At 38.9% G+C, this 12,020-nt stretch overlaps 1 protein-coding gene across 1 annotated transcript in view; it reads right to left on the reverse strand.

Annotated features, from left to right (window-relative positions):
• The window catches only part of LOC111143974 (FERM domain containing 4B), a 174,354-nt gene that overhangs the window by 111,147 nt on the left and 51,187 nt on the right, over positions 1 to 12,020 (reverse strand). Inside the window, exons 2-3 of the mRNA XM_022498014.1 lie at positions 8,134 to 8,199; positions 6,081 to 6,175 (exon numbers count right to left, since the gene is read on the reverse strand). Coding sequence (XP_022353722.1) covers positions 6,081 to 6,175; positions 8,134 to 8,199 — 161 coding nt within the window. The remainder of the gene's footprint in view (positions 1 to 6,080; positions 6,176 to 8,133; positions 8,200 to 12,020) is intronic.

Genomic DNA, 12,020 nt, shown 5'->3' on the forward strand with positions numbered 1-12,020 from the left:
GAACAGGAATTTAAACTGAGCAATGACACACAAGGCAGCCATACAAAAGATGAAGGGTATCTTCACAAACTTACTTTGAACAATTTCCAAGACATGATGTGAAATGGAAAAGCACTGTACATAACCTGAGTACTGTATATAGCCATTTTAAAATTTAAAAATACACACACACACACATATGAATAAAATATCTCTGAGAGGATAAACAAGAAATTGATACTACCTGGTACCTTTGGAGGTAAAAAACTAGGTGAAACTTAATATATTAATCTTCAAATTCTTATTAAATATGATATCTGAAATACTGCAGAGAGTCAAGGAGGGGAAAACGCCTGGTTTCATGAAATCAGACAGACACAAAGAACAATAGTACAGCTTTCTATAAAGCATGGGGTTCCATATTCTCGGAGTGCTGTTTCTATATTATGGACTTCCTAATATTTGAGCATGTATTTTTTTATTTACTCAAGAGCATCAGCAAGTCCATGAATATAAATAGTTCTCCCTAAATTTTGACCTCTGAGGGATCCAAAGGATGATACTGTAGCTTGGGATTTGTTTCCAGGACTTTTCCAAGGCGGTCCAACCAGCTGGTCCGTTTTGGACTGTATATTCCCAGAAGGCACAGACTCCATTTTGCTTGCTTATGGAAAGCTTATAAACATGCAAATGGTGGTGGGGTGTCTAATTATAATAAAACCTATAATGGGCCACAAGATATTTTCCAACCTTTTTTGGTCTTTGAATAAATAATTTAAAAAACTCAGAAAACTCTAAGCTGTATTCATTATAAGTAGATAGGAAAAGTGAACATAAACAATATAAGTGTAATAGTAATAATAATCATTAATAACAGTTACTCATAATAATAACAGTTACTCTGTCCCCACAGAGCTGGAAGTTTTTATGTGTTAAGGCTGTATTTTACAATCAGCTTGCAAAAAAAGTGGCAGAGCCAGGATTTGAGCTCAGGACTTACACTACAAGACTTTGGTATATTAGGCGACTGGAATATTGAATCAGCTTTTATAACATTTGGCTGATCTCTGTCACTTATTATTCTCAACACTGGAAAACGTGTGTCTTTGTTTCTGCAGTTATAAAATGAGGCTTCCAATAATTATCCCTAGCTTTCCTAGGAGAAATATTATAAAGATAAATAAGATGATATAAGTGATATGAGGGGATGTTCTAAGAAACACTGCTTGTTTAAAAAAACATATATATAAAGATAGGGGGCTAGAAGGTAAGGGACTCTTCTACTGTATTTCATCCAGATTAGAATCGCTGATTTAAAGACATACAACAATCTCAGACATGTTCAAATATGTGTCTTAAAGTACATAAAATAGTGTATAGTATCAGGTCTTAACAGTTCCTTAGGGAAAATGAGACTAACTTGGACTCGTGGTTTTTGCTTTTATATAGGAAAGATATGGCATTATTATAAGAGTACAATATATATTTACATGAACTTGTAAGGAATGATGTCCAAGAATGAAGGAAAGAAGTTGTATAATAACATATATGACATAAATCAATTATATTAACCAAAGACACACACTGAAAACACTATTATATATGGATGAAATTCTTATAGTTCTGGAGAGGTATAGAGCAAACTGCGACCTTTGGAGTGGGGAGGCAATCCAAAGGGACTGGCTTCAATCATGATATTAAATTTTTTTTTATAAAAAGACATTCATGTATATGTACCATAAAAATAATTTTTTTAAAAAGGGTAAGTTAAGAATTAGGTTTTAAAAATCCATCCAGGAATGCCTGGTGGCTCAGTTGCAAGAACAGGTGACTCTTGATACTGAGGTTGTGAACTCGAGCCCCACACTGGCTGTAGAGATTACTAAAATAATAATAATAATAATAATAAATTAAAAAAAAACCCGCATCCATAATCTCACCAACAAGATCAAATTAGAAGAACAAAACACTGAAAATCACCCATAACTACCATTGAGATATACATAAGATTAATGTGTTGTTTTATAGTCTTTAAGACTAAAATGAAATCAAAAAGCACTTTTGCTTCTAACCTGCTTTTCCCAAGTTTTTCCATCAGCAAATATACTAGAGCTAATCAATGTCTCAAGAACACAGTTGACTGTACGGTCTCCTCTATCAAGCTGCTCAGCTCAACCCGAAAGCAAGCATTTTTTTTTTGGTTTGGAATGGTATCAGTCCAAAAGCCCACCATCAGCTCACACCCAGCAAATGGGATGGTGATCAAAAGTCACAATTGTTTTGTGAAACTGTTATTTCTTCATAAGCAAAGCTTATTCAGCAAAGTCTTTCAAAACAAGAGAATTAAAGAAAAATGAAGTGGGTTGTAGGGGATGGGAACCATTTTGGTGAACCTCAGGGCTGCTGGTTCAGGAGGGCAAGACTGCCCTCTAGAGGTGAAAGGCTGCCTCTGCATACAGATCACCAGGAGGTACTTCCAAGTGGAATCTCAAGGAACTCTACCCCACCCTCCAACAGGACCGTGGATTTATTTTTGTTGGTCACCATCACCACTTTTCTTATGTAAGAAATGGTGTAATTCAGTTTTTCCATTTCTCTTCTTGGCCTGTGCGTGGAGGCATAGACAGTAGCAAGTTTCATTGACAAAAGGTCCCCCTCAGCTTTGTCTTACTCTGTTGAGAGAAGTTCACCAAAGGCAGATGGCTGATGTGGCATCTAAGTTGGAAATTCAATTCAGACAGCATCCTGGGAGGGATCCCACTCAGTGGTTTTATGGGGGCGGGGGAAAGGGAGTGCTGAAAGAAAATACTTTCCAAAAATATTTACCAGACAAAAAAAAGAGCTAGGGCTTGTGACCAAGACATTCCAAGGAGACACCCTTAGAGCAATTTTCCAGACCTGTTCCCCAGAAAGGTGGAAATGGCCAAATCCCCCTCCCCCCTCCCAGTTCCCAGCTCCTGCTTCTTCTGAAAATAAACATAGCTATAGCCAGAAGACACCTTCTAAACTGGTCGTAATTCAAAAATAGACTGTGCTGTCACTTGCAGGGGAGTACACAGAGGACAGTGTGGAGCCAGGCTTCTTGGAAAGACTACAACCATCAACCACTGTTGCCAAACAAGAATGCTGGAGGAGACCCCTGAGTGAGACATTCTTCTCCCAGTAGGGGATTTAGAAAGATATCCCAGAGTAGAAGAGGGGGGAACGTGGCTCAAGGCATTAAAGGAAGTCATTCATATTATACCTTTCCTTTCTGAAGAGAAGACCTTACAGCTGAATGACTGATTTATGCAGTTTGGTTATGCTCACCTGAACTGGAGTTTTCCCAGAAGCCATCCATTGGGGAACTTGCAACACCAGTCATACATCATGTAATTCCTGTGCAAACATCCTACAGCGGGGTGGGGGGGGGTGCCTCTCCCATCTATGTGACACACAGGGCTCACCTATGATCGTGTTCCTCTTACCTCTTGCGCCACCATCAGGCCGGGCTCCTCACCACTGGGCAAATGCACCATAGTCCTCTCCATGCTCACACACTGAGCCACAAAATGAGTCTTTCCTAGAATGTCATCGCCCATTTCTCTCCCCTCCACCCAAAGTCTACCTGCCCTGCCCTGTCCATTTGTAGTTATTCTCTTAGGAGAATTCCACTCTAGTCATCCATTAGGCCCCTTCTGGACACTGAACTTACCACTGTACCAACAATAGCATGACAGCTACCTTTCAGCATGTGCCTAACCTATGAACTGGGCATGCCCTACCGGACTTAACAGTACATAATCCCAGCATCCTATTACATGTGTCTTATGTAGTCCTTATTATCTGAAGGTACCATTATTATGCCCAATGTATCAAAGAGAACACTGGAGTAGCGGAGATGTTAAGTAACTGTCCTAAAATCTCATAGCTACCACAATTCTATAATAGCCACTCCCTGCCTCCCTCTCAGCCCTTCACCAGCACCACTTTCTTTCTTACTCTCGATGTTCCAGTCATACTGGATTGTTTTTTCTTTCTCAAAAATACAAAATTTAAAAAAACCAAAAAACAAAAGTCAAGCTCTGTCTCACCTCAAAGCTTTCGCCCTGGCTTTTGTCTGGAATGCCTCCCTCTACGTACGCAGAACTGGATCTTGCTTCTTATTAAATGTCTCCTCCTAGAAGCCCTCCTCGTCCATCCTATCTAACAGCCCCCCCCCAACTTTTCTTCATCATGGCCACCATCATTTTCTTCTATGCACTTATCATTTCAAGTAATTTCTCATTTATCTATTTGTTTACTTGTTCTGCTAGACCATACCATTGCAATATAAGCTCGGTGAAAACAAGAACTTTGTCTCTGTCATGCACAGCTAAATCTCTAGGACCTAGAACAATGCCTGGCATTTCATGGGCACTCAAGAAATATTTGCTGAATGAATAAATTACTATTCATGCTTTTCGCTTCTATTCTATGTGACCTCTCTAAACCACAGTGTTTCAACCAGATAGCTTAGCCATTATGTGTTTTAGGCTTCATATATTGTTTGTAATTATTGCATGTACAATCACTTTCAACCTGTGTGTGTGTGTGTGTGTGTGTGTGTGTGTAATCACTAATTGACATGAACATTTACATGAACTAACCTTGTCTTTCCAGCTAAGAGTATGTGGTCAATGGATGTCTGCACTTCCTATTTCCTCCAGCAGAGGACTGATCATACAGGGTCTCAAATAGCTGTTGGGTAAACTGATAATTTTGTGAATCAGAGTGAGGCGGGCAATGTATAAGTGTATTTTTTTTGTCCAGTGTACTTCCGATTCAGGAAGCATCCTGGGTCTGGGATCAGAGTTTTCAGGTTTTTCTGTCTCCTGACAAGTGGTTTTCCCCAGCCCATGGGTAGGGTGTGTGTGTGTGTGTGTGTGTGTGTGTGTGTGTGTGTGTGTGTGTGTTTGTGTGTGTATGTGTGTGTGTGTGTGGCTAGGCTTGTGGCCCACCCAGGCTGAAAATAATCAGAAGCAAGGTGTTAAAAAAAAATTAACCCCATCTTGAAATTATTTTCTGCCTGGTTAAATTAAAGAACTGAAAAAAAAATTTACACTGGGAGAGTTCCAGAAAGAATGCTGGGTAGTTGGCCAATATATTTTGTATGTCTGGAATGCATTTGCTTGAATTTTAATATTTGAAGAACTCTTTGGATATTATCCCCACAAAGAGGAAGAATTCCTCTGACAATCTATCAGGTTGCAAATAACTTAGGCAAATGGGACTGTCAGAACACACACATACACATACATACATACACACACACACAGAGGAAAGAACTGGTAAGACCAAAACATTTTTTTACATGGAGATTTAACTTCTTATGAGTCTGTTATTATACACATGCTTCATTTCAGAAAGCATTTATATCATTGATAAATATATGCTTTGTCCAAGTTAGCATAAAAAATATAAGTAGAAGAAGAAAAAGATTGTAAAGAGGTAACATAAAATGATGTAGGGGGAAGTGAAAAAGGTCATTTAAAAAATGTTTTAAAAAATTTTTTTATTATTTTTTTAAAGATTTTTATTTATTTATTTGACAGACAGAGATCACAAGTAGGCAGAGAGGCAGGCAGAGAGAGAGAGAGGAAGGGAAGCAGGCTCCCTGCTGAGCAGAGAGCCTGATACGGGGCTCTATCCCAGGACCCCGGGATCAAAAAAGGTCATTTTTAGTTAAAAGTAGAAACACATTTTTCAGGTGGGCCATACATTTGCCTTTAAACTTTCTTGCCATCAGCACCCAAAACATTAATTCTCGTTGCAGTATATGAGTGAATAATGACCACACATACATAACTACAGTATAAAAACTGTGCAGATAGATTCCCAAGAATAGCAACTCATTATAACAAATTTCTGAAACATTAAGATAATATTTTGGTGTTTAAAAATGATCAGTACTCCCTTTCTTCTCCCTTTGCAATAGTCCTCGGAGAGAAGTCTCAATCTTTAACTAAGCAGGACATATTCTAATTCTTGGAGCATTTCTGCCCTTTTCTGCTGATTGTGAATGACAGGGAGCAGGTCATGCCCGTGAAAGGTAAACAAATGAAAATGATTAAAACACTCACGTGTCATCTGTAAATGTTATTCCAAAGTACTCCTTTTCTTTCAGGTTGAAATGTGAAGCCACGAGGTCCAACAATTCTCTTGATAAAAGTTTGGGCTGTTAAAATAAAAGGATGATCAGAAGCTACAACCCTTCTCTGCCCCCAATAGTTTGGAGAAGTTTTTTTCCTTGTTTTAAAAAATTTTTTAAAGATTTTATTTATTTATTTGACAGAGAGAGAGAGAGAGAGAGAGAGAGAGTGAGCACAAGCAGGGGGAGTGGCAGGCAGAGGAAGAAGCAGGCTTCCCTACTGAGCAGGGAGCCCGATGTGGAACTCGATCCCAGGACCCTGAGTTCATGACCTGAGCTAAAGGCAGACGCTTAACTGACTGAGCCTCCTGGGTGCCCCTGCTGGTTTGTTTTTAATCACAACCCCCCCCCGCCCCGTTTTGCTATTTATGTTAATCAACTACACATTTTCCGAGAGATTGGGAAGGGGAAGAAATTGTAACAGGAACCTCAATGAGATCATCGTTTTCATGTATTTTGCAATTCAGTCCAGTACCTTACTTTGTCCTCTAGGGAATAGTATGTTTATTAACTTGATGATACTTTGGAAAAATACTCTTTTATATGTAGTGTAATGTTAGTGACCAAGTCAAAGAATATCAAACACCTCACCGTCTGGACTGTAGGAATAACTTTGCTTCGTGAGGGCCAGCTGAAGACGCTGAAGACCCAGGGTTGTGCGGTCACAGATAAAACTACTACACTACTCCTGGTTCCCATTTACTGCACTGAACTCCTTCTATCTATTGTCTCATTTCATCCTTACAAGGAGCCTATGAGATAGGGGGTTCTTATTGCCATTTTAGAAATGAGGGGACCAAAGTCAAGAGAAACAAACACCTGACTTGATGTTCCGGTCAATGAGGGCAGGGAATTGAACCCAGTTCCTTCTGATTCCAAAGCCTGAGCCTTTCATTTCTCTCTAGAGCGGGAGTGATTTTACTCATTGTACTGATGATCATCACCAGTCTTTACTAAGCACTTATTTAGAAGAAGGATGTAATCTATAAGCTTTTGAGAAGCACTGGACATGGTGTCAAGGAGCATGGTTTGGAATCAGAGGAAACATCCAGAGTGAGAGTGGAGACCTGATTTGGAGGAACTCAGAAGAAAAGGGGGATACGCAGGACGGCACATGCATGGGCTTTTTTTTGAACTTAGAGCCAAACAACTCAGAGCTCATTATGGTGTTTTGAGAGTTGATATTTGCTGTTGGGGAAGAAAGATGGTCATAATTAAAAAAAAAAAAAAAGAAGAAGAAGAAAGAAATAGAAATCTAGATTAAGAGGTCTACTCTGGTGAAACAGTATTGACTACTGTTTTCATTCTAACTGAAGCCTAAGCATTGTGGGTGAGAACGGAGCCTCTGAAGAGTTTAGGTTTGGTCAAAGGAGAGAGTTTTAGCTGTAGCTACAGTTTTGACTCTCAGAGGGGGTTTTCACAATTTTTTAAGGCCCTTGGTCCACAGTGTGGGGTAAATAAAGAGAGAAGGATCAACAATTAAAATACCACCACTCATATACTCCACGTATTTTACAAAAGGATTTCATTCACATATAACGTCTACCTTGATTTTAGCCATAATACTATGAGGAAAACTAAGTCTTCTCTATCTCTGTTCACAGATGATGATACTGGGTATTTAGCTTGGATAAAGTCATGTAGCAAGAAGGTGGCAGCATGCAGATTTGCAGCACACAATAACCTTTTCAGGGAAACATGATGGCGTCCAGCTTACCAACAAGAGGTTCAGAGAAGTTGTCACTTCCTGGGGGTCACACAGCTACTGAGTGTCAGAGCTGAGGTTGGAACCCAAGGGTCTCAAATTCCTGTCACCAGACCATAACTACTCTTACATGTTGACCAAGTTGTCTGACTTTGAAGCTCTTCCTTTGCCCCTCAAATGATCCTTAGTCATTGGCAGAAATAAGCGAGTAGCCTGACCACGGGCCATGAGGCTCACAGAGAGAACCAGTACAGGCTGTCTCTCTGTGAGCAACACCTACCTGAACCAGCAGCTCCAGTCTCCGGTCATCCAGGAGGTGCACCTGGCAGTGCCTGCCTTCTGTCATCTGTGGAGACAAGACAGCAAGGGCGGCATCAGGGCTGGTGCTGGCAAGCAGACCCTTGAACTTGATTCATAATTTAGTTTACATGTGATGTCCTCCACCTAAAAATGGCTTCAGTTGAGTTACTCAACAGCCTTGATCCTAAATAGGACTTACTGTTTGGCGTTAGCTCTTGAATTCATCAATAGATGAATTAATTTCTTCTTATATTTAAAAGAAGAAAAAAATGAAAAGTAAAGACAAATCACTATGTTGAAAAAATTATGCCCATAACAGTGCACACAAGATTATACTATGAAAAGCTGGTTTCCTTCCCAGAGGAAACTACTATATTTTTCATTGAATCAATATTGGATTTTTCAAATGAAATTGCCTATATTCATTGATATATTTTAATAAATATAATAAATGCGCAATTATAAAGGAAAACCTATGACATTAGAGTTAAAATGGAAAGTTTCCATCTTTGAAATTTTGTCCTTTTTTTTTTTTTTTTAAAGATTTTATTTATTTATTTGGCAGAGAGAGATCACAAGTAGGCAGAAAGGCAGGTGGGGTGGGGTGGAGGAGAAGCAGGCTCCCTGCTGAGCAGAGAGCCTGGACGCAGAGCTTGACCCCAGGACCCTGAGATCATGACCTGAGCCGAAAGCAGAGGGCTTAACACATGGAGTCACCTAGGTGCCCCAACTTCTGTCCTCTTTATAGCATGTCACTACTGTAATTGAGAACAGTTAAGACCCATAGTTAAGAACAGCTTATGTCAGTATAAATTTCCAATTATATTTACGTTTTTACCACTATAACTGCAACTCTGGGAAATAGTCTCTATAAGATACTTCTTTATTTACTTATTTTTTATTTGATTTCATTTTATTTTTTAAGTGGGATCCACGCCCAACATGGGGCTTGAACTCATGACCCTGAGATTAAGAGTCACATGCTCTATGGACAGAGCCAGATAGCTCCCTCCCCCTGTAAAATATTTAAACAATGCACAGAATACAAAGAGCCCCCTTAATTAACTCATGTTCTAAATAATTTTATCTGCAGAAATCACCACTCTGTCAGTTTGAGGAGAATCAGCGCAGACTGTTTTAACATGTATGTTCATATATACATGTATGTATTTTCAAAAATTTCATGTTAAATGGTTTGCTTTGCAATTATTGGACATATTGTTTTGTAAATGAAGCAAGTATTGCTAATATTTGTGTGTGTGTTTGTGTGTATATAACTATCCATAAATTTTATATATGACTCTGTGTGTATACTGTGATTCTATATGTATACAGAAACACACATACATGATATATGTTCTTATATATTTGTATTATTATTAGATTATATATTATTATACATAATATTGCACATATTTTATATATATATTTTTTCAACTCAAGTGGAACTAGGCTCTTTTTTGGTGATCTTTCCAGTGTCAACACATAGAGACCAACTGTACTCTTTTTAAAGGTTCTATAGTAACAAGTGGACATGTAATAATTTAATGAGTCTCCTGCTGAGACACACTCAGATGTCCTTCAGTCCTTTGCTATTCTAAGCAATGTCATGGTGAACAATGTCTACCCAACTTTGCCCATGGATGAGGAAATTCTGCATCACTTTGAAAAAGGATGGGCAGCATTTTCTCTCTCAGCTGTTGTACCAAACTATAAGACCTGGAAACTCAGATTACATATAAACCCAATTTAAAGAGAAAATCACTCCATTACGAAGCACCACCTATAGACTTCCCATTGTTCCAGGTGTTTTATACATATCATTTCTGAGCTGCAGTCACCCTGTGGATTGCTGTGACCTTCTCCAATTTAACAGATGGGGAAATTGAGGCTCAGAGTGGGGTAAGCGATGGTTTTTCTATATGAAAAATACTAATTATTGCATTTACATTTTTTACTAAACTCTGCTCTAAAAGTCTGAAAACTAGCTTGGTTGGTTAGATCACGGTATTATGGAGACATGGTCCATAGAAACCACTGAAGTGGTATGGAGAAATGAGTGGGCAAGCTTTTACTTTGTTCCATGGCCCCTGATTATGTTAACTCAGCAAAGTACACACTTTTGGTGGCGAGGAGAAAGGGAACAAATATTTGTTTGTTTCAGGTACTAAGCTGGGCACTTTATGTACATTATTTCATTAAAGTGCCACAGAAAATCTATATAACAACATCCCCACTTTACAGACAAGGAAACCGAGGTACAGAATTTAGTAATTTATCCAGAGTTAGCTGAGTAAGAAAAAAGCTAAGTCAAGATTTAAATTAAGGTCTATCTGAATAACAACAAAAAGTCACATTTTACTCCACTATTCTATTCTACAGGAAGAAAGAAATAAATGTGTCAGTTCAAATCACTGTACTTCTCTCGTAAAACCCACACAAACAAACCCCAAATACGTGTACTATGGTGAGAGAAAATAAAATAATACTCAGGAGACCAATTGACACAACACGAATCCATTAAGGAATATGTCAAAACTCATAAAATATTTCAAGTTACTCTGTTGTTGCATAATCCAAAGGAATTTATTTTCTGATTTTCAAAAAACATCTTTTTTCCTTTCCACCGTACTTTACTCGGACTTGTCCATTTTCCTTCTGTCAACACCTCATCCTACCCTAGAGAATTAAATAGTAGATGCTTTTCTGGTGAGTCTACCCATCTCAGGATAAACACCATGAGTGGTGGCCATATTTGTACAACTTGGTCCAACCCCTTCCGCTTCAGGCTTCAGCTGATTGGACCAGGGAACAGACACCTGACTCAAGCTGAGCCAATCATATCCTCAGTCCAGGGAATCCGGAATTGAGGCTGAGAGGATGGGGCAGGTCTCCTCTGCTGTGTGTGGACAAAAAGGAAAGCCATCTGCAGAGAGAATGAAGGACACAAGCAGCTGGAAAGAGGCAAGAGAAATCATGCAACCTGAAGGGGAAAGCTTGAGAGAGTTGCTGTCAGCTTTCCTAATGTCATTCTAGTCACTTGTAGTCACTTCTGCTGCTTTGGGTGAATTATTGCTCTTTCGTTCCATGACACACCCTTGTGTTCTTTTTTTTTTTTTTTTTAAGATTTTATTTATTTATTTGAGAGAGAGACAGTGAGAGAGAGCATGAGCGAGTAGAAGGTCAGAGAGAGAAGCAGACTCCCCGCGGAGCCGGGAGCCCGATGCGGGACTCGATCCCGGGACTCCAGGATCATGACCTGAGCCGAAGGTAGTCGTTCAACCAACTGAGCCACCCAGGCGTCCCACCCTTGTGTTCTTTTAATAAGTCCTTTTAATAAGACTTTTTTTTTTTTCTTTCTGAAACTAACTCTAGTTGGATTCTGCTGCTTGCAACTAAAAGCATCTTTCTAAGATACCATATATATATATATATATAAATTTTTATATTTTATATTTTTATAAAAATATATTTTATATATAAAATATAAAACATATTTTTATTTTTTATTTTTTATATTTATTTTATATAAAATTTTTTTTAGAGTGGGGAGGGACAGAGAGAGAAGGAGAGAGAGAATCTCAAGTACATTCTCCACTAAACATAGAGCCCCATGTGGGGTTCAATCTCAGGGCCCCAAGATCATGACCTGAGCTGAAACCAAGAGTCAGATGCTTAATCAACTGAGCCACCCCAGCATCCCAGATACCACAAGTGTCCACATATAAATCAGAACAAAAGGCTACCAAGGAATGGACTCCCCAGATGATACCATTACTATGGTCAAGTCATCTAGCATAATCACAGATGCACAATTCACAAGTACAACAGCCAGGAGAAAGGCTGACATTTGGTGGGGAGAACTGA

The sequence above is a fragment of the Enhydra lutris genome, unplaced genomic scaffold (genome assembly GCF_002288905.1).
Source record: "Enhydra lutris kenyoni isolate GAN:26980312 unplaced genomic scaffold, ASM228890v2 scaffoldscaffold10, whole genome shotgun sequence".
NCBI lineage: Eukaryota > Metazoa > Chordata > Mammalia > Carnivora > Mustelidae > Enhydra > Enhydra lutris.